Consider the following 23,090-nt stretch of genomic DNA (forward strand, 5'->3'; position numbering starts at 1 on the left):
TGTGCGAGTGGAGGAGGCAGGACCCCTCACACTCAAATGTGTAATGGCTCTAAGAGTCACTTTCTGCACTCTCTGGGTTAACCAGCGTACAAGGTATTTCAGCGATCAATCCAAAAGTTAATGAGGACCGCGCCCACTAAGGCTGGATTTATTTCTGGGAGCAAAGGTAAGAAAGATTTAGCTTTTTTTAGATGGATATGGCAGCTGCTCACCATGGATCTTACAAAGTGTTGTAGGGAGGCATTAGTAGCTGGAGAAGTAAAGTAAAAACTTTCTCAAGGTGCAATTGTTAATAACAAAGGTCCAAAATCCCTTCTATGTTTTGATCATCCAGAGATAATTCGACTGGATCTAGGGTAGAATATCATATAAGAGATGTTCAACGGCAAAGTCTGGGCAGTGGTCAACAGACATTTAATGTAGGCCTGAGTGTCACTGGTGCCAGATTGGACACCCACCTCTCTTTTAATGAAGAGGTGAAACGAGGGCACAGGTAAAAAAAAAAATGCAAGCTAGAGGAGACCAGGGCGAACCCTACAAGACTCCACACTCCAGCTTTCAGGGCTCAGAGGCAAAAAGGCCCAGTTTGTCCTGCTCTAACTGTTGTTCAAAAACTATGAAACCTTGTCATCTTAGATAAGGCCTCAACTATGGCGGTGAAACGCTCTACTAGAAAATGGGGTCAACAGTGTTAAAAGCTGAAGTCAGCCCTAAAAGTACCAACAGTGATGTGGCCACCTTGTTGATTAAGCCATAGGTGTCGTCCCAGAAGCCCAATGGCTTTGTCACTGTGGCATAGCGAGGTCTAAAGCAAAACAGCACAGAAGTGGAAATAAACTATGTCTACAGTCTGCAAAGATTTACACTTGCTGGATGTAAGATTTTTTATTAGTTTAGCTGGAACAGGAAGCTACATGATTGGTGAAATGTTTGATGCTTCAGAGGTGGAACTATTGTCTTTGTTCTTGAGTGAGGTTACTAAGCCATCTTTCAGCTGGCTATACACAATGAGATTCCCTGATAGATTAATGAGATGGTTAATAAAACGAAATGCTAAAGATGTTCAGAAGCAGCCTTTAAGCATGGGCAACAGCCATAAAAAAGCTCTTGTACATGTCACCATTTTAACACCTCTGAATGCCAGAGGTTCGAAAGCTTTCTGAGCCCAAAATGATAAAATATAATTGAAATATCATACAAGGTGGCATCCAAAAATGAGGATATAGGCATAGGAGTCCATCAAACAGTCTTGACGATTGCCTTCAGTAAGGAGAACCAACCAGATGTCATGGATGTCCTGTTGTATGAAAGTCTGGGTGGAAGTCTACTTCTGGTATTTCTTACAATAAGGTGCTGAGCTATTTCCTCTCACTGTCTGTTGGTTCTCTAAACTTACTGTCTAGACGTGAGGGGTATGAGTGATGAGCTCCAAGGCACTGGGTCTTTGCATGCCTCCGCCAGCTCTATCTAGCCCTGCCCTGAGCCTTCCTTCGTCAAGCTCTGTGTCACGGTTACCTGCACGTAGCAATTACCTTGTGTCTTCAACGTTGGGGGTCTGAGTGTGTCTCCGCGAGCTCTGCCTTACAACACACTGAACAGTGCATAGTGCAGTTTTCCTGTTACCGCCAAGCCAGCTGCGTGACTGGGCGAGTGCTAATGTCTATATTGTGCCATCAAGTGGCTCTTGTACCACAGTCTGCTCTTCGAGACAGTGTTGGACTTTTCTTTACATTGATCAACGGCATCATGGCAAGAAATTGCAGCACAAGTACTCCATCTTCTAGCGGAGTCAGTAGTCCAACTGTGTTGCAGGCTATATTGGGTGTTTTCAGAAGGTTTTCACAGGTTGGTTCAGTGCATTTTGCTACACTGACTACTGGGAGCTTGAGGACGTGAATTAATCACAGAAACAGTTGAACTTGTTTCCTTTAAAAGAGAAGACTGATTTTTATTTTGAGGGTTATTTACTTATCGCCTACTGATTTGAGATCAGCCAAATAGGTTTGTACATCAGCTCCAGTAATCAATACACTATGCTGATATCTACCTTAATAATTATCTTTGCATTTCTAACCATGATTTTCCCTTGTGACAGCTATTAAGTCATTAAATGACGAGGAGTGAAAAAGTGATGTGGGGGAAACACACATCGAATATTCACCACAATAACTTCCAATTGCCAGTAGTTAGGCACTTTCAAGATACTTAATATTTCATTAGTTAAGTGAAATTCTATTAGCATAACTGGCAGTTTCTCACAGGAGAAGGGCTTACACTAACCCCCTTTTTATGGGTCACGTGATGTTAACATTCCCTGCACCATCTTTGTAGTGCAGATAACGTGAACCTTAATGCCTTGCACCACGGGCTGTAAAGCTTTGGTATTTGCACTAGATGGCTTCCGTTCACAAAATCCCAGCTAGGATAGATGCACAAAAGATTCCCCACCAGCCTCAAGCTTTTTTTTTTTAGACTGATCATAGGCAACCATTGTGAGCTGACATGATCACTACTGAAACTGAAAGCAGAAGGGGCCTTTAAGCTCTTTTTCGTTTCCCTCTGTGAGGTGTCCTTGGCATAGCTCAGATCCCCGAGCACCCACCACATTAGGATTCCGGAAGAAGGTGATCCCGGAGGACGGATCCACACTGGATGCCAGAGACGTCTGAAAAAAAAGAAGCAGCCCACAAGGCATAGCCAATAGTTTAAAAAGATTTTCTGCCTCTATGGGGTGGGCAGATTGGAGATTTACCCCTACATGCCCACCTTAAGGTTGACAGAAAGCACCACTAAGCTCCAGGGATAACTTTTTTTGGCAAAAAAGGAGAGGGGTTAGTCCGTCCTGGCACCAGACCGAGACACCGCCCACATGCCCTAGACAGTGTTTATGTCCCCTTGAGGTGAATAGGGGATTGTAACTGCAATATGCCCATCAAAGAGGGGTAGAAAATCCACCTCACAGTAGAGAAAATACTTTAAAATCACTATTGGGTTGATGGGGGCCACTCATCTTGCCACTGGCCTGTACTCACCACCCCTGGGCACCAGAGAGTCTTTCTGCCCTGCTTGAGGGTCAGACTCGGGGGATACCCCAATGTAGGGGCTCCTACGGGCAGAAAGACAATAGAGACTGGAGCCCAGACAAATACATTTGGAGTGGGTGACCCATTCTGGCACCCGGCTGATATCTCCCACTCCCTGGTACCAGGCAGTCTTTCTGCTGTCTTCAAAGGCAGATTGGGGAATCAACCTGGTCCATCCCCCATCACCCCGCACTCACACACACCCCACGGCAAGTGAGAGGAAATTTCTTTGTGTGTAGATTTGACATATGTGCTAGAGCAAGGTTCTGCAAAGTCGGTCCTGGAGAGCTGGGTCCATGCCAGATTTTTAGCATATCCACATTTAGAAATAAGATGTTTCAGAAATCTACATTTTTCTAAATGTGGATATGCAAAAAATCTGGCATGGACCCAGCTCTCCAGGACCGACTTTGCAGAACCCTGTGCTAGAGGAAAGGGGTTACACCCTACAACTACCTCCCCTGGTAATGGAGGTCAGAAAGACAGGCTGGTGCTCCATACAATTCCTTTTTCTGCACCCCAATCCTTGGTGTCTAGAGGGCATTCTTCCCCTAAGAACAGTCTAGAGGGCATTCTTCCCCTAAGAACAGAACATTTAGAAATAAACCTCCATTTTACCGCCCTGGAGGGCAGAAAGGCTGACTGGGGCCTGGGACTTGAGGGGTGTAGGCCAATGCCAGGACGGCAAGTCTTGCACCCCATTCCTTTTATCATTTTTTCCCCCACTGGTGGTAAGGTGGGCTTTCTGACTACCGGAGGTTGGCATATTTGGGTAACCACCGAATATGCCCACAAGGCAGCAGTAATCCCCAAAGAAGATGAAAAAATGTATGTGCATGTCCTGGTGGGTCCTATTTCCCAGGCCCCAGTCTTTCTACCCCCTCTTGAGGGACACATTTACCACCAATCTGTCCACCCAGGGAGGACAGCAAGTCCACCAGACAACCAAAATTGAGACAAGAAATGCTGTGGCTAACTGGCAAGTTTTGGAATTGCCTTACCCTTATACTCCTCCCCATCCACCAGGGCACCTGACAATATTCTTTGCCCCAAAAAGGAGGCAGAATAGGTAGGGGCTTACCCGCTCTCTGTTGGATCATTATGTCAAAACTACACTCAGAGAAATCCTAATCTCCTCTCCATTACCAAGGGGGTTGGTTGCAGTAAGTATTCAGGCTCTGTATCAGTCTGCACCCATGGCTCCCCCACCTACCCTGGGCATTTCTGAAAAACAGAAACCCAGGGGAATCCAAGGTGATGTGGCATGTGTGGATCCCAGCATGTTTCTCAGAGTACCAGGTTAGATCCTGAGACTCTAGTCTAGGTGCACTCAAGTGGTGCTGGTATCCCATGGCCTCGACAATCAGGCCACAGATTCAATACAATTAAAATGGTGCCAAAAGTCTGTGGAGTAAGAGTAACATTGTAGATATAGGGAGACCGCAGCCTAGTTGCTAGGTCCATACATTACCAACACATGTTACGATTAAAAAAACAACACTTCTCCACATAAAATGCCCTCTTAGGTGTGCTTTGGGACCAAATCCCACTTTGTGGGGGGGTGGGGGGAGGTTGAGGGGTGTGGTGGGGGGTGCTCAATTATGTGCATAGTTTTTTTTTTAAGTTTGCCAAGTTCACAGCTCCTATTGTGAAACAGCAAACCTGGCACACCTAGCAATGAGAGATAGGTGTTTCTTATGTGTGCATACGCCCATAAACTATTTCACAATTTAAGGAGCATGCTGGGGTGCTGGTTGAATGTCAGCTCGGGTAACCTTGCTCAAAAAGAAAAAGTGCCTTTTGCTTGGTAACATGTGGCAGAAGCATCGGAGCATCATTTGCTGAGAAAAAGCCAAGAGAGGGTGGATTAGCAAGTCGCTGCTGTATATTCTACTAACATGCCACAGTCAGGAGAGGCAGACTTGCCAGGAACATTAGCTGGGCCTGCACAACAGAAGGTAGAGAAATACTACAGTGCCCTGGTGATGCAAGAGAGAAGCATACCGACATGTGGGATTTTTTTTTATCCGGGGGAGGACAAGTGAAAACTGCGTGGTGAAGCTGAGCCACTACTCCTTTGGTTGCTCAACCATGCAAAGACACAAAGTCAAAGCATGAGGAGCACAGCGGGGGCCAAAGAGAGCAAGTGCGCACAGAGGTGGAGGATAGCAGAACTTTGCCAAGCATGCCTAAGGAGATGCTCCAAAGGCAGCAAGAAAAACTCAGCACTGAGAAAGTTCACCCTCTACTATATGGAGTGCAAGGTGCACATAACAAGTGGCTTGGAAAGAAGCAGATGGAGGAAAACTACCACAAGATCAACTGGTTAAAAAAAGGGATGTTTGCCACAACAGTTGGTGAATAAAGGTGAAAAAACACAAAACCAACCCACCTCCCTCCATCCCCACCTCCACAAAAGCCCTGCTGCAGAAAACAGAAGACTGCACGCAGGGGGAGGTGGTCACCTGAGGAGGTTTGCATGGTGGGCCTAGGCTAACCCCTGCTGAGCATGGCCTTTTATAGTGTATCATAAAAACCCTGGAAATGTAAATTAAAAAATATATAAGTAGGAACGAAGTTGTGGTTCAAACATGAAATGCAACTGAAATGTGACAGTTAAGTTGTGCATCGAACACAATGTATGCCACAACTCACGTATCCCACCATGTGTGTCTGTCAATGGTACTGAAAAAGAGGTAGTCTAGCAAGAGTAAAACGTGGCAGGTGACATTTGTTACGATGCGCTATGCATACCTTTTCCCACAAATGTCAGTGTCTTTTTGTGCATAAGGGAACTCAGTTCATAACTGTGTTTTTTTATTTGAATATATATTAGATATATCTATGTAGCTATATGTACAACACACGTGTAAATATACAAGGCCAGCACATTAGGATATCATGTACAACCATTTAGTGCCTAGAACTAGCATTGGGGTGTATGTATGTTACAGCAGGCAATAGAGTTTAAACAAACAAGGATTAAGTGGAAGAAGTGCTGTGCAGTGCTTAGTTTGTAAAAGAATAAATGTCAAGGCCTACATTTTTCTAAGACTGCAGACACCGGTTCTGAATGTCGGTGTTGCTGAATCCCAAAGTGTTCTAGTCTTCATCTCAACTCATATGCCTCTTTCATCCATCACTATATTCTCCTTGCAATATATACTGCACTCTTGTAGGGTCTTTTTCATCCGTGCTTTCTCCCGTAGCCACTGCTTTTACATCTTTCTTATATTGTTCAATCACATGGGCTTGTATTAGTGTCATATGCTGATGACGCTCAGGTCATCCTGGCTCTTACACGTAACACCACTCAAACTACCATCCAATTAAAATCCTGCCTCAAAGAGGTTAAAGATTTAGGGGGTCAGGTAATGTAGCGTCCGTACCGCCAACAGGCTGGCGGTACGGAGGCCCTTATTACGACCGCGGCGGTAGCGCCGCGGTCGCACCGCCGGAGCCGGCGGTTTCCTGCCGTTTTAGCCCCGGTGGTGATAATCCGCCAGGGCAGCGCTGCAAGCAGCGCTGCCCTGGGGATTATGACACCCCTACCGCCAGCCTGTTTCTGGCGGTTTGCTCCGCCAGGAAGAGGCTGGCGGTAAGGGGTGTCCTGGGGCCCCTGGGGGCCCCTGCACTGCCCATGCATGGGCAGTGCAGGGGCCCCCTAACAGGGCCCTGGCCCGCTTTTCACTGTCTGCATAGCAGACAGTGAAAAGCGCGACGGGTGTAACTGCACCCGTCGCACGGCCGCAACACCGCCGGCTCCATTAGGAGCATGCAGACAGTGAAAAGCGCGACGGGTGTAACTGCACCCGTCGCACGGCCGCAACACCGCCGGCTCCATTAGGAGCCGGCTCCTATGTTGCGGCCTCATCCCCGCTGGGCCGGCGGGCGCAAACTTGGTTTGCGCCCGCCGGCCTAGCGGGAATGTCGTAATGGGGGCCGCAGGAGTGCGGCCGCATTGGCGGCCGCACGGCGGTTACCGCTTGGCGGGCGGCAGTAGCCGCCCGCCAATGTCGTAATGACCCCCTTAATGTCTAGCAACTAGGCTAAATCTTAATGGCTATGCTACAAAGGTTCTGGTTCTTGGCAATAATAGTTTTAGGTGTCAGGAACTCTCATGGCCAGACTATTTGGGCAATCGACCCAAGCCAGCCTAAGCAGTAAAAAGCCTGAGCGTCTGGATAGACGACAAGCTTACGATGGAGACTCAAGTTAAAAAATTGGCAGGTTCATGCTTTGGGATTCCAAGATCTCTATGGAAATTCTTGCAATTGCTACCTTTCCCAACTAGAAGAATATTGTAGCAGAGTCTTAAAAATTCTCTCCTTGATTACAGCAACTCCCTGTATCTTGGGAGCCCGAAATATGTGATCAAAAGGCTTCAAGTGATACAAAATGCTGCTGCAAGAATCCTTCAAAAACTAGCAAAGCATCAATCAGCCAGTCCAGCCCTCGTAGCTCTGCACTGCCTTCCAGCTGAAAAAAATTATATATTTCCAGTGTCTTTGCTTCACGCACCCGTCCACCCATAGAAAAGGCCCACCTATTATTTGTTCTCAGCTTACCCACTTACGCCCCAGAAAGGGCCCTTCGCTCTAGTAACCAGGGATTTCTGGTGGTGCCCAACATCAAAAGGAGCAAGGAGTGGAGTTTTGCATTTCTCACCTCCCGGCTTTGGAATGCTCTTCCAGCCTCCCTTAGAAGTCAACTATCTGAAGCCCTATAAGGAAAATGTTTTAAAAAAAAAACCTTTTCTAAATATGGTTGAGGAAATGTTCATCTTGGTTTAGTGGCGGGCTGTGTTGAATCTAGTGCTGGGAAGCCTGCTGGGTAGCCATGCGCGATCCAAATACAATTGAATTGAACTGAAGTCCTCCTTCATTCCCTGTTCGCTGCCTTTCTCTCTTTTTCTGGGTCAAAGTTTAATGTTTAAATATAAGTTCCAGTCCACACAAAAGAGTGCCAGTGGGACCCACCTGCAACCCCCCGGCTCAAATTAAGCAGTGGTGGTGGTCTAGTAAGCATGGAAAACAGTTACCGAATTAACAGTGGGAATCAGGAATTACAGGCTTCATAGAAGTGCAGCTGTACCGACAGGGAGGTACTGCTATTGAACACCTCTTATTACTCACATTAGGTTTCCGATGTTTGTTTTGGCCATTTTTGAAGAAGAAGCAGAGCTACAAGTCCTCTGGTCCTCATGTGGGCTGAACAGGATCAGTGTTAGTACCCCAACTATACACCATTTATGTGAATGCCTTGGCAGTGTATGCTCTGGCAGAGGCAGATCTGAGTGAGAGAGCAGTAGATGTGGCAAAGAGGCAGGCTGCACAATGGGCGCTTTCCAAAAGATGGTCAACCGCGTTTGCCTGCATCATGGACTGTAAATTAGCCTGATTCATAGACTGTAAATTACAGAAAAATGTATCAGGCAACCAAATTCGAATTTCAGTTCCAGTTTAGATTCACAAACAAGTTCATGAACTCAATCTAGAAGCAATCACTACATTCTCTTTGAACTATCTCACAAATCTTGCATCATCATTTTAAACTCTGCCAGTGGAATAGGCACTTTACATAAATTTGTGGCGCACCCTAATTGGCCCCCAAGTTAGGGTATAAAACTAATGCCCCCATGTTGCACAAGCAACATTTATTTCATAGTGACACTGGCGGAGCAGGGAAGATGCTACATGAATTCCAAATTGCAGAAAAGCATTTCATTTCAGCCAAGTTCCAATTTCAATTCCAATGACAAACAGTCCACAAACTCGACATATCCCTACATTTCTTCTTTTTATTTTCTCAAAAATGGAGGAAGAGAGATTTACATAAAACCATGAGTGAAAACTAAGTTGAACGTACCGCTATCCTCTGGATCATGCCTAGTGTGCCTTTCAGCAAACATTCTATTTTCGGTCCATATACATTATTTTGGAGCATTTGACCAGATTCTTCAACAGTACTCAAAGTATTAATCTCCAAAGTAATCAGATATATTTATAAAATGGTCTCACATGTTAAGTCGGAGTTAATCATAACTGCAGAATTTATATTATTTTTAGATTATGGAACCTTTAATATGTACAAATACAGCTCGATAAAGCAGATGTCTTCAGATTTGTTAGTCACTCTACTACAAGTCTTCAAACCATCTTCTTTACTTAAGAAAAGGGAAGCTTTATTTTCATTAAAAAAAAATCGGCAGTAAAATTTGAAGTGGGTCTAAATGTAAGCTACTTACAAAGTCGAAGTCTCCATCCTGAGGAACTTTCCAGTTATCTGGGTAAACATTTTTGGATATGTGAAACTGCTCATGGACATTCTGATTAGAATTTTCCTGAGGTTTTGTCTTTGGGTCCTGTTTGTCAAAGTAATCCATGAAAGAAGGCCGCTGCACTTGTGGCGACGTAGCATTTCCTGAAGAGAGAAAGAGCGGGTTCACAGTGAGACCAGAAAAGTCACAGTACTTCGTCATAACATGTCACAATCAACACAAGTCTTGTACTTCAAGTCTAAAACCTCAGGGAAATACGTTTCAATTCCTAACAGGTATTATGGGAAAAAAACTAACCCACAACACTTATCTCTCTGTACACTGTTATCTTGGTGGAGTCCCATCACATTATATTGTGCTGTATTGCTTTGGTGTTTATATATAGTGCATTACCCTACTGCCATGCAAGTCCCAAAAGATTAACATTTTTATTGCAACTAGAGACAGTAATTCATCTGATAACTGTCTTGCTAACAACCATGAACAATAGCCCCAATATAAGGCAGATACTACTGAGCCAAAAAATCACCTTAGACTTTTCCCCGTGCACTTCTCTCTCCACATTGTCCCATCCCATTCCATTTTACTGTACTGCATTGTGCTTGCATGGCACTTTCCTACTACCAGCTGCAGGGCCTAAAGTGCTTGAATAGCTCAAACAATCTGCTAAGGTGTCAAAATAACAATCAACATTGCTCCCACTTATGGAGGAAAGATATCATAAAGCCAATCACAGAGAATTTACCATGACTCGTAGTTAAGCCTATAATATTCATGAAGTTATCATCTCAAGAGATTTGAAAAGATATCCAGCACATGCACGTAAATCTACAAAATTCAATTTTAAGACTTACACCTACACTACAGTTAGAAAACCTGCTAGTTTACAGTGAATTTTGGTTAGTTTCATAACATAAATGCATTTCAACTTTTTCCCACTCGTAAATACTGGATTGCGAAGAAAGCCCTTGTCCTACTGCACCCTTGTGATATCTGACGATGTAGACATACTTTTAGGTGCATAATTTGGTGTAGAAAACCATTATGAAGACTTGTGAATACTCACAGCTCGTTCGCCTTTCCATTGACAAACACCGCCCGCATACCTCTTTCCTTGAAAAATACTCAGTTCGTACCCATAGCCCTAAACCTATTTCTTAGGCTATTCCAGGGTACTTACAAAAATACCCGGGCATAGAAATCTGCAAAACCTTGTTCTGCGACGCAAGGCTTTCCATTCATATCCCAAAATTGAAAAACATGTTTGCACTTAAAATGAACTGTGGACAGACATTTGTGAATCTAGTCAAGGTGCATGAAAGTCTCAAAAAGTATTAATTAACACAAAGGTTGGAGCTCCGGCCCAAAGAATCAACAAACATTCAGTGGCGTAACGGAACTTGAAGGGGGCCCCCTGCAAAGTACCTGGAGGGAGACCCCCTCTCCTTGGACCCAGACAGGGGCCTGCCGCTCGTGCACAGTGTACTGTGCTGAGGCAACCCCTCACCGGAGCTCGGGAGAACCCCCGCACCACGAGGGCTGCGGGGGCCTTTGTTATACCACTGCAGATATAACAATGTGATCAAACTGGTTCAAAGACACAACTAGAATTAACAGTGTAATTTTTGAAGACAGGCTCTTGTTGCTGATCTGCAATCTTGTGCAGTAATGCTCACATTTTACATAGTACTTGTTGTCATTTATTCCACCATCGCTGACTGTTAGACAGAGGGCTAACTTGATAATAGCATGTTTGAGTGAGGTCTGTGCCGGGCAGAGGGGAGAAACAATGAACTATAAATGAAGGCCCCCCTTTTCTACTACATATTAAGGTTATGCTACAAAAAAAAGTACACTCTTCATGTCTCTCCCAGCCACCAAGTCCACCACCAACACACACAGACCAAACAAAATGCCTCCTAAACCTGCTGGAAGAGGAACACTACTGAAAAACAGGACTACTGTGACCCTCACACAGTTATCACAACTAACAACACACCTGCTACAAGCTCAAAATATACTGCTCACCCTTCTCCAAACAAAACAACACCGCCACAAACACACATTTTCTAAATTGCATGCTCATAAATGCTCAATCACTCTAAAAAAGACAAGCACCACATCTACGACCTGCTCACGGACACATAACCTGACTTACTATTCATAACGGAATCATGGTTGGGAGATAACATGGCCCCAGTATTCCATGAAGCCGTTCCTCCGAGCTATCAAACCATCACACAAAACCGTATAGGGAAGAGAGGAGGTGGACTAGTGATTATATTCAAACAAGCAATAAATCTCAGTAAATCAGACAACATTTCCATACAAGGTTCTGAGGCCCTCCTCACCGGATGCAACCCTACTCCAACTTCTGCCTGTAACTTTCTTCTCCTTTACAGGCTCGCCCCTAACAACTCAACATTCCCAGACACTTTTCTAGATACAGTCTCAAACCTTATAACATTATACTCAAACCTATGCATTCTTGGGGACCTAAACATTTGGTTTCACAAACCCACTTTGCCCCATCCAAAAGCTATCACCACTTGCATAATCACATTGAACCTACATCAGATTGCACACAATCCCACACAGATCACTAGACACATCCTAGATGTAATTTTTGCAAAGCCTGAACTAGTTACCATTCATAGCATCATGCCAATCACATGGTCAGACCACCATTTGATAACTTTCCGGCATAAAACACCACAAATCAACACACCCCATAGCAACTTACATACATGCATCTTTCGACCAAGGAGCAAACTCAATTTCAAAGACTTAGAAACACAACTAACAGCCAAAACAGATCTAGATACAAGTAATTCTGTTCAAAAACATTATTAGTGGCTACAGGAAGCTTTCAATATCCTAATACCACTCAGAAAAACTAAACAGGACAAAAGAAAACCAACACCTTGGAGAAACAGAGAACTTAAAAAGATAAAGCAACAAATCAGAAGGTTGCAACAGACCTGGCTCAAAACAAACAACATTCAAGGCAAACTTCAGCTACACAAACTTAACAGAATATACAAATCATCTATCAAAAAAGCTAAAAAAATAAAAAGGTACTACTCAGACAGAATTCTAAATGCAAAATCTGTAACCAAAGAAATTTATAGAATTCTCAATTAATTTCAAGAACCTAAATCATCCCACTACTCAAGATTTCACGAACAAACTGGCAACTCATTACACAACCCAGTCAGACACATTGGACTCCTATTTAAAACAGGAGAAAACCATCAGCACCAACCACTTTTCTGAAATCCCCTCCAAGAATAAACCAACCCAGCCTTTGCACTCCTTCAAACAAATGTCACAAGATGAATTAATGGATTTGGTCAAAGCAAGCAGGCCTTCCGGTTGCCCTTCTGACCCTTGTCCACCACACTTCTTCATGAACATTCTTTTATCTACTTCTGCTGCCACACCTGTAAAAAGAATCATCAATAACTCTTTTACTACAGGAGCTTTTCCTGAAGACCTGAAAAAGGCATACAAGCGTCCGTTATTAAAGAAAACAAACCTAGTCCCACAGGACCCCAACAACTACAGACCAATCACAAATGGACCTTTCCTGGGCAAACTGATAGAAAGAGCAGCATTCGCCCAGATGTCACAATTCATTGAAAACAATTTCATACTTTCAGACTATCAAACTGGATTCCGCCCAGGAAGAGGCAACTGAATCAGCACTCATAGCAATCTGGGATGATCTTAAAAACAAATTTGACCGCAATGGAGTTGCTGCACTACTTCTCTTGGACCTCTCGGCTACCTTTGATACTGTTGAATTACTATGGACTCCAAGTTAACAATGAATGCTCAAGTAGACAAATTAGCACGATCAAGCGTCATCACCTTGAAGACTCTGAGACGCATCTTCCCCCACCTCGGATTTCCACACAAGGGACAGACTACTAGATCTGTTGTACTATCCAAATTGGATTATGCCAATGGCCTCTACCATGGATCATCTCTATCTATTATGAAAAAACTACAACGTATTCAGAACTCCGCTGCCAGGCTACTATCATATGTAAAGCCCACATCTCCCATTCCTTGAGAGCACTACACTGGTTACCCGTTGCCAGAAGATCCACCTTCAAGCTGCTCTGTATCACCCACAAAGCTGTACATGGAAAAGGACCTATTTTAAGCAGGAACAAAATAACCAAATACATTCAACAAAGATACCTCCGCTCAAGATGGCACCCCGCCTTAAAGCACCACCATACAAGAAAAAGACAATAGGTGGTACATCCTTCTCCATCCAAGCAGCCAAACTATGGAATTCATGACCCCCAAATATAAGATCCACGGATGAATATCTTGCCTTAAGAAGACTACTCAAGAGTTGGCTCTTTCCTTCAAAACCACCATATCCAAACAGCAATGGAATGCATATGCCTGTGTTGATAAATATTTATAAACTGATTATGTGTATATTCTAGATATGTATAGTTCTTTAGGAAATATGTATCGTTACTATGTCATAATAATAAATTATACACATGCTCTTTAAGCCTGTTTAACAAATGTATATTTACTCACGGTTAAATATATATATATATATATATATATATATATATATACATATATATATATATATCACCAAAACAAAAGGAAAAAAGTATAATTTGCACACTCAGGATTCAAAGCAAGTGCAAGCCAAGTTTAATCAAAGTACAACGCGTTTCGGCTGACACAGCAGCCTTGGTCACGTGGTATTCACCACCAATCAAACATTACTAAATACTATTCACCCATAGACATAGAGATGAGACAAACAACAAATGCAAGGTATGAGATAAGAACCCTCAAGTACAATCTTGTATATTCATACATTACATCTGGAGTATAGTAACTAATGAAATCTATATCAATACACACAATTGGTCAAATATATAAATAAATAAATAAATACATATAAATATATAGATAGATAATTATATAACCTTGTGATCGTATAAAATAGATATGTAGACAGTATCAAGTAGCGGTGGAAGGAAAAATAATAATAATTTGAAATTTAATGTCAAAAAATAGAACACCCGGCTAATATATTATCATAAAATATTGTAAACTATTATCATTTATAAGCCCGACGGAGAACTATATTTAACACAGTGCGAAGGATAATTAGAATAATTATTTCTGAATCACAATGACTACAGTACTAGTACCCTTGTACCACTTCTTACATGATTAATACTAATACACCAGACCAATCGTATAATAAAAATCTTATCATATTTTCTTATCTTATAACCTGCACTGTCAACACCCAATAACGTGCAATATGAAGAGAGCGGTGGCAAGCAGACATCAGTATTAATTTCAGCCGACCCATTAAATCTGAAAGAAACATATACATATATTAAATAGGTGATCATAACTATCCCAATCTAATCAACTCCTACAACACTACTAAAAACATATCACAAACACTAAAAAGAGAAACAAGTAAAACTTGACATATTTGATATTTAAAAGAGTTAATATATTCATTTAAATACTTGCATCTTTTAATAAATACACTAATAGTCACGATTACCCAAATTATACCCTATTATAGTTGTATTTCAATCATCATATAAATGGGTATTCAGTTCTTCCCCAGTATTCAATCCTTTAGGTGTCTTGGTCTCTAAATCTAAAATGTATTTAGACTCTTTCTTCCTCAATGTTAGTTCTCTATTACCCCCTCTATGGGATGAGGGGACATGTTCGATACCAAAATAGGATAACTGGGTCCAATCAGAGCTATGTTTCTCTCTAAAATGCCTTGCTACAGGGTAGTGATCGTCTACTGAAGTTATAGCACGCATGTGTTCCAGAATCCGTTTTTTAACACTATGTTTGGTACTTCCAACGTACCATCTTTTACAAGGACATTCCAATATATAGATCACAAAAGGAGTACTGCATGTTATAAACTGACTGATTAACCTGTTTTTGCCAGGTTTACATAGTGCATATTGTTTGCGCCTAATACTATTGCGGCATGCTTTACAATGCCCGCAGGGAAAAAAACCTTGTAGGCCATGTTCTCTAAGTTGAGATATAGTAGTGATATCATTAGATCTTAACATATCCTGTAAACTTCGTCCTTTTCTATACGTAATCTGAGGTCTATTTGATATCGAATCCCCAATAACGGGGTCACTTTTCAGTATCTTCCAATTTTTTGTAATGATGTTACTAAGTTGTTTTGTATCATCACTAAAAGTCATAATCAGTCTGGTGTCGTCATTGTCATCCAACTTCTGTTTGGAGATATTGTCAAATAAAATATCAGTTCTTTTTGTTGCCTTGATTTTATCGATAGCTTTTTTAATAACCCAATCAGGGTATCCCCGCTGTTTAAATCTCATGGTCATTTCTTTTTGCTCAATTGCAAAAGCTTCATCTGTGCTGCTAACTCTTTTCGCTCTTAGCAGTTCTCCATAAGGGATACTCCATTTAATCTGGGTGTCCACTTGAGGCATGTAATAAACTATTCCCTGCTGTGCATTTACGAAAGAGTTCAGTATTAATCTTGTTTCCATCAATCTTTATCATTGTATCCAAAAACTCAATAGACTACTTATTTTGTGCGTCAGTCTTATATTTAAATCATTGTTGTTTAGTTTACACACAAAATGAGAAGCTTCTTCCTCTGAACCTTTCCAAATGATGAAAAGATCATCAATATATCTTAGCCATAAAATAGCCTGACTGGTTTCTGGATATTTTTCTTCATCTTTGAAAATATTCTCTTCCCACCAGCCTAAGAACAGGCAGGCAAAACTTGGAGCAAAGCAAGTGCCCATAGCAGTTCCGAGGATCTGCTGATAAAGGACCCCATTGAACAAAAAGAAATTGTTAGTCAGACAATATCTAATCATATCTATTAACATGTCAGTGTGTGCCAAGTATTTCAGTGATCTAGCATCTAGAAAATGTCTGCAAGCTACAATACCCATATCATGGTTGATAATAGTATACAGGGAATTAACATCTAGAGTTAGTAACAGGAAATCATCTTCCCAAACAATTCCTTCAAGTTTACCTAAGAAATCCTTGGTATCACGGACATAAGATGGAAGATTGACAACAAATTCCCTCAAAAAGTAATCAACGTATTTGGAGACATTTTCTAATACACTACCACATGAGGATACTATAGGTCTTCCTGGTGGATTAGTTCTATTTTTATGAATCTTGGGAAGAATGTACAACACTGGTAATTTGGGAAAATCTCTCTATATATATATAAATAAGCGTGTGTATATACATATATATGTGTATATTACTCTATGATTAACATGTTCATAGGTCATTGCATAGCTCCTAGATACGTTGTTATATTAGATACTTATGAATCCCTGCTTTTGTTTTTATATCGCACTGATCAAATATTTTATCATCATAAGGATTTCGCTACTCAAAAATTGCGGAAAGATAAATAAATGTTATAAAAGTACACTTATTAACTTCAAATATTACAAATCTTGAAAAGTCTGTGTTTATACAATACTAGTTTTCTTCTCATATTATTATATCCATTAATATAGTCCTTGCACATATATTCCCTTACTATGTATTTACATATCTATTTATTACTCTAGTTCTAGTGTGCTAGAGAAACATTAAGTAAAAAATAAAGAAAAGAAAATCAATAAATAAAAATCAATTTATACACAATTAAATTAAAGTAAAACATAATATATATATTAATAATAAATAAAATAGAAATATTAATATTAATTAAATATATATATATATATGTAAATAAAATACATAAATAAAACATATAAATACATTTATTCTCTTGTAAGCTTTACTCTGTCTCCCTCATCACTGTATCGTCTCTATCAATTTATCCTCCATCCCCACTCTGACTCATCCCAAACCCATTCTACTACTTACAACTCCAAAATAACCCTGCCTAAGCTCTTCCCTCCTCTACCGCGTCTAGCTCACCCCAAACCTCAGTTTACTACCATGAACTCTCAAACAACCCTACTAAATTCTCCCTCATTTATCTCACCTTTGACCCATCCATAACCCCTCCTGCTACTATGCTCTCCCTAACCCTTTTTCACAGACTCTTCTCTCCTCCATCTCTCCTTTACTCATCCCAAGCCTCAACCTATTTCTATAAATTCCCAATTAGCACTTCTGGATTCTTCCCTCCTCTATCCCTCCATTACTCTAGTCAATCCAACTAACAAACACATATCCTGTGCTCAAATTAACTCATAATAATACTAATACTGTACTCATATTTCCCTATACTAATCCATCACTAATTCCTTTTGGGTTCTGGAGTAGCGTGCTACTTGCCGAAAAGCGAGTCAACGCCTCATCAGGGGTTTGTAAGCGCTATATACATACTACTACAATTACAAAGTGACATCATGACTGCGAATGTGTCTTTCAGCTCGAATATCATAAGGCTTCGAACCGAAATAAGAAACATCAGTTCCGGTGTTATTTGGAATTTCTCTTTCTGGAAACCTTTTACATAGACTTTTTGTCTTTTTTTGTAACCAATCACTGATTCTCATTTGTTATGTGTAGTTGGGCGGGACCACGTGTCACGGAATCTTGGAGGTTTTACCACGGGATGAGCCTTGTTTAAGAAAAAAAAGACAGAATTTAGATTTGCTAAAAATTGTAAAAACTTCTTAGACCTCTTTACCTCTTCTCTTCATCCTCATAAAAGGACAGTAACAGCAGCATACCATAGCAAATCACAAAATACAACTTACATTTTCAGCAAAAGGACCCTAGCCAAGCTGATAAGGTTGTGTGCATGCTTAGTTTTGTATTAAAATGCTATTGGGTCAACTATCAGGAACGCATTTTCAAATACTAGTTTTCTTTTTTATAGCATGCAAGTTTAGTTAACATATTTTACAAAATGCATAGCACAGTTTTTAGAGATATGTGGCAGTAACCTTAATCACTGCCGAAGAAAAGCCAAAGTGCACTCATTCTGTCTTGATGGAAAATATCCGTCAACTTAGAATATGATTAATTGACCATATTTGTCTCATTTAAATCTTAACAGGGCCAAACAGAGAAAAGGACAAACTATGCTTGCTTCATATATATTTGTTTGAAGAAAGATTAACTCTCAGAAGTAACCTATATTGTTATTTAATAGATATTTGATTTCCTTTCTTTTGTCTGCATCTTCACATATGAAATTCACAATACACGGCTCGTTTCTCCTTTGTGCTTTATCAGTGACTCATCATTATGATATGAAGTTAACTCTTACTTTGCTTCAGTTGCAGAAAGGGTTAAAAGTTTCCTCATTTATTAAACCTTTGCTTCTTTATTTAGGTTGAATCAATGCTCTTCCCAAACACATCTATGTGACTCTGAATGGGATTACGTTTCAAATACGTTGATGTCTACTAAATACTTGCCCTCCTTTTTACCCCTTTACCGGACCCCCAGTTTTGCATTTAGGGTGCATAATAGGAAGCGGAACAATCGTGTGCACGTTATTTAAACACATCAGTAAATTAACTTCATGCTACAAAATCTATTGATATGCCTTTAGTCCGGTATTCCACCAATGAAGTGACAGCAGGAAGCAGAATTAGAAACTTGACAATTTGTCCCATAGTAAGATGGCAACAAGCCACATTGAAGAGTAGACAGGAGCAGACCGAGCACATCAGGAAAGGGCAGTGATACCAGAAAATCAAGTGGATTTGGAGTAAGTGCATAAAAAAGAACTAAAGTAAAGGGTGGGAAGTCATTTAATCGAACACATATATAAAGGTATAAAGGCTAGCAATGGGTCTGCCTGGACTGTGCTTCCATTCTTTTGACAACATGAATTCCGATTGCCTTAAACATATAAAGATGGTAGCAACGAATGCTCAGCTTAACATATAAAAAATTGATTAAACACACTGAGAATTTGTTAAATAAACCAAAACATTCGAAGAATTGTAAAGTGAAATAATGGAACTTGGTGCAATGGAGCAAATGAAATTACTGAAAGAAAAAATGGACAGGGCTCTGAACAAATGTGAAGGAATCCATGTAAAAAGCACAACACAAGTTCAGTAATCAGAGATGAATTATGCAGGTGAGCACTGTCCGACATCAGGATGGCCTGATCACAAGATGGCCAGCCAAAAGTCTTACAAGATTGTGGCTTTTGTTGTTGAGACATCTTGATGTCAGGTCATACTGTTGAAGAGAAAACCTTATAGAGTCAAGGTATGCACTGTAGTCCATGGATTAAATGTGAAAAAGTGATAACTATTCTTTTCAGATGGAGAATAGTCCTTCATGAATTACATTGGAAGCACTCCGTAGGAGGCGGAATGATACACCAAACAGCCTAATGCATGTGGGGAGAGTGTAAAAGGCCTTTAAGGAGTAATGATAAAACATCCAGCAGATACCTGGGGTCGAACCAGACTGAATAAGACATAAGGAGTGGTGCCAGAGGAGAGAATGTGAGAGAAGAGGGTGTACTGGCCAAGAACCGGCAGAGACAAGTCATAGGAAAAGAGGGATAAGGAGGTGCGCTAGAAGGGAGCAGAAGGCAACAGAAGGAGGAAGAGTGAACAAAAGAACGATGAAAACAACATGTCACAAGAGCGCAGAAAAGGAAACAAGTTGTGCCACAGGAGAGAAGTCAGCAGGCTTGTTATAAAACAGAAGGATAGATGAGATAAGATGGGGGAAAATAAGGTGTGCCAGAATAGAGAAGGATGGGAATGGAAGGATAGCACGTGTGAGGGGTGTGTGGTGAGGTGCACCAGAGGAGAGGCCGGTGGAAGACAAGGCTTGCTTTATGAGAGCTGGGGACAGGAGGAGATGCACCACAGCAATAAGTACGGAGGCAAGAAATAGCAAAAACCTAAAAAAAAAAAAAACCTGTGAAATCAGCAAGAATCTCTGATGCCTCTGAGTTAGTGGGGGTGGGGAGAAAGCACACTGCTTCTCAGGGAGAATATGGCAGCCACTCCCTAAAATAAGTACAGAAAAGTAAAGAATATGGAAGGAAGTTATGCAATATGAATAGGTCTGGCTAACTGCACTAACACAAGCACTGTCCGCACCTTAAAAGGAGACAGGTGAATGGGACCTAGCAGAGTGCTAAAAAAAGCTAGAGTTGTAAATTGTCTCTCATTCAGTTCAGTGCAAGCATTTTAGAGGAGGTGGAAGGATACACCAATACAGCCAACAGCCTTAAGTGAAAAATGAATACACCGCTGAGCAAGACGTGACTGCCAAAGTCTCAAGCAAGACTGGCTTTAGGGTGGTGCGGCCACACTGGGCTCTAATCTGGAGACAGGATACTGAGCTCTGGGGGTGGGGGTGCAGTGTTAAGCAATAACTCAGAATTTAAAAACACCTGCTACAGAGTTCCTTGGCCGTCCACCTTTCAGGCAGCAATAAAAATGTCAAGATAACTCTTGTGATGAATTTTCCTGCTAGAGAGAGATGGAAGTTTTGTCTAGTGGCAGATTTGACTTGCTATAAAGTAGCACAGAGGGTATATATGCCAGCTGCAAACAACAGATTTGTATTTTTAATGGATCCCTTAGTGGATTAGTAAAGCCAGACTTTACCGGCACTTTACAACAAATGAAATGTATGTGAGAGAGGGGCTATGGAGAGATGAGGGAAACGTTTGTCGGGTGATAATGAGGAAATCCAAGGAGGAGGTCAGCAAACAAGACTTTTGCACCAGGCGTCACCAGCTCTAAAGCTGGCCCTGGTCTCAAGCCAAAGGCTGAAATAGGTTGGCCAACAAAAGCCAATGGTTTGAAAAAGCAGATCTAAAGCCCACTCCATATATTCTTGGCAAAAGGCCTGTGACAGCTGTGATGTCAAACCACAGATCTAAAAATATGTGTGGCACTAACTTGTGGATCAGAAATATTTTAAGGTCATCCTTCTTGCCCTTTTCTGCAAATTTCAACACAAGTTAGGGTTACTGCTTTCAATCTTAACAGCTCTTCCTTTTAGAAGGATAACTTATGAATTGTTTTTATTACATGTAATTAAATAAGAACACCCCGCGAGCAGAGCTTAGTATCTTTCTGTGTCTGGACCATGGGAGTGTGACTGTGGTGGAGATACACGTTTGTCTCCTTGGGAACTCATGTATTTTGGGTCGCAGCCACCTTTACCTCATAATTGTTATCTTCTAAAGAATCACAATGGGCAAAACGCCATCACCAGGCCGAGTTGCTGATCCTGGTTGTCATTAAGGTGTAAGAGAAAAGCTTGCACCATCTTCTGATCAAAGGAAAGCAGATCATTACGAGTAATAAAACAAGCACTGGCAGAGCAAAGAGGTCTCCCCAATGGGACATTCTAGCTTAGACAATGCTTTTTGGTGATAGTGTATAGCATCAGTAAAAGGTAAAGTGCTTTTTGCTGATGCTGTGCAGAATCCACAAAAAAGATAAATAAATAAAAACAGGTACGATGACACACATGCTGTTGCCAGTTGCATCTTGCATCATTCTGTAAAAGTGTGCCAACATTAAGACAGACGTGCACGCATATATCACCACTCGTGTGCCTACAGAATGATGCATCTAGAATGGCAAAGGGAGTGAAAAACGATGGTCTGCAAAGCAGCCTGAGCGATTGTCAATGTCTGAGATTAATAAAAGTATTCCTTCATTACCTTGTTATTATTGTAGCAGACACCCTACAACAGGGTCCCATGCTCACTGTTCTATACGACTCAAGCTGTACCTCACTAATGAGACCAACGTAGGTCGCAACCGGTCTGGGATCGCTTGTGTTCCTATCTGGAGGGGATCTGGCAGTCCGGGCTGGACTGTTACTAGAGGAATAGGACCTAGGCTAATTTGCATAAGGCAGGGTTTTTTCTAGAATGGCACAGTGAGTGAAAAAGGATAGTCTGGAAGGCATCCTCGAGGGATTACCAGTGATTGAGATTAATTCAAGCATTCCTTCGGCAACTTTTTTATTTTTGCAGCACTTTCACCATTTTCTTTTTTTTTTTTATTATCTATGTTGCAGTTTTTTGACGCCTGCAAGGGGTGGGGGAGCAACAAAAGAGCGGTTGGGAATATACTAAGGGGGGGTTGGAGGGGGGAAAAAACAAAGCCTGTTGGGCGAGGAGAAGAAAAGCAGGACATGAGGGAGACAGCAATGTGGGTAAGCGGGCATCTGGGCCAGGAGGGGGCAGAGGGAGCACACGCCATGAGGAAGAGAGCTAGAAAATACATACACTCTCATGGAATGCTTAATTTAAAAAGTAGTTCCCTAAATGTGAGTAATGAAAATATACTTCAACCAATTAAAAGGATGGTAAAGAGGCTATATTCTAGAGGGACACACACAACAAGAGGAAGGAAGGGGTAGGAAAACCTTCAAATAAGTAAGCGAATTAGTTTGACAACAAAGTCAACCAGTGGAAGCAGTAAGATAGCTGTAAGCCCCCTATAAATTATTGGTATAGCCCACGAAAGGTCTCAACCAGAAAGCTGTTGCTGCCCGGTGGACGAGGCCTAAAATGCAGAGTAGCCAAAAACGGCTTAGTAAATCCATCTGGTCCACTTTAATTAGAAATTATTTGTCCTTGAAAACACTAGCAAAAGTGTATCGAGTGAGTGGGTGTTTTGTTTGTGAGACCTCCAAATCCCTGTAATCACGCGCACTTACAGATTTGTTTTGATTACGGCCTTGAGAATAAACAGTCTCTA

At 41.5% G+C, this 23,090-nt stretch overlaps 1 protein-coding gene across 2 annotated transcripts in view; it reads right to left on the reverse strand.

The window, feature by feature from the left end:
* STK3 (serine/threonine kinase 3) overlaps positions 1 to 23,090 on the reverse strand; it is a 731,888-nt gene that overhangs the window by 135,711 nt on the left and 573,087 nt on the right. For both annotated transcript variants that reach the window (XM_069220541.1, XM_069220540.1), the window contains exon 10: positions 9,331 to 9,506. In XM_069220541.1, the coding sequence (XP_069076642.1) occupies positions 9,331 to 9,506 (176 nt within the window). The remainder of the gene's footprint in view (positions 1 to 9,330; positions 9,507 to 23,090) is intronic.

This window comes from Pleurodeles waltl, chromosome 2_2 (assembly GCF_031143425.1).
Source record: "Pleurodeles waltl isolate 20211129_DDA chromosome 2_2, aPleWal1.hap1.20221129, whole genome shotgun sequence".
In the NCBI taxonomy this organism is placed as follows: Eukaryota; Metazoa; Chordata; class Amphibia; order Caudata; family Salamandridae; genus Pleurodeles; species Pleurodeles waltl.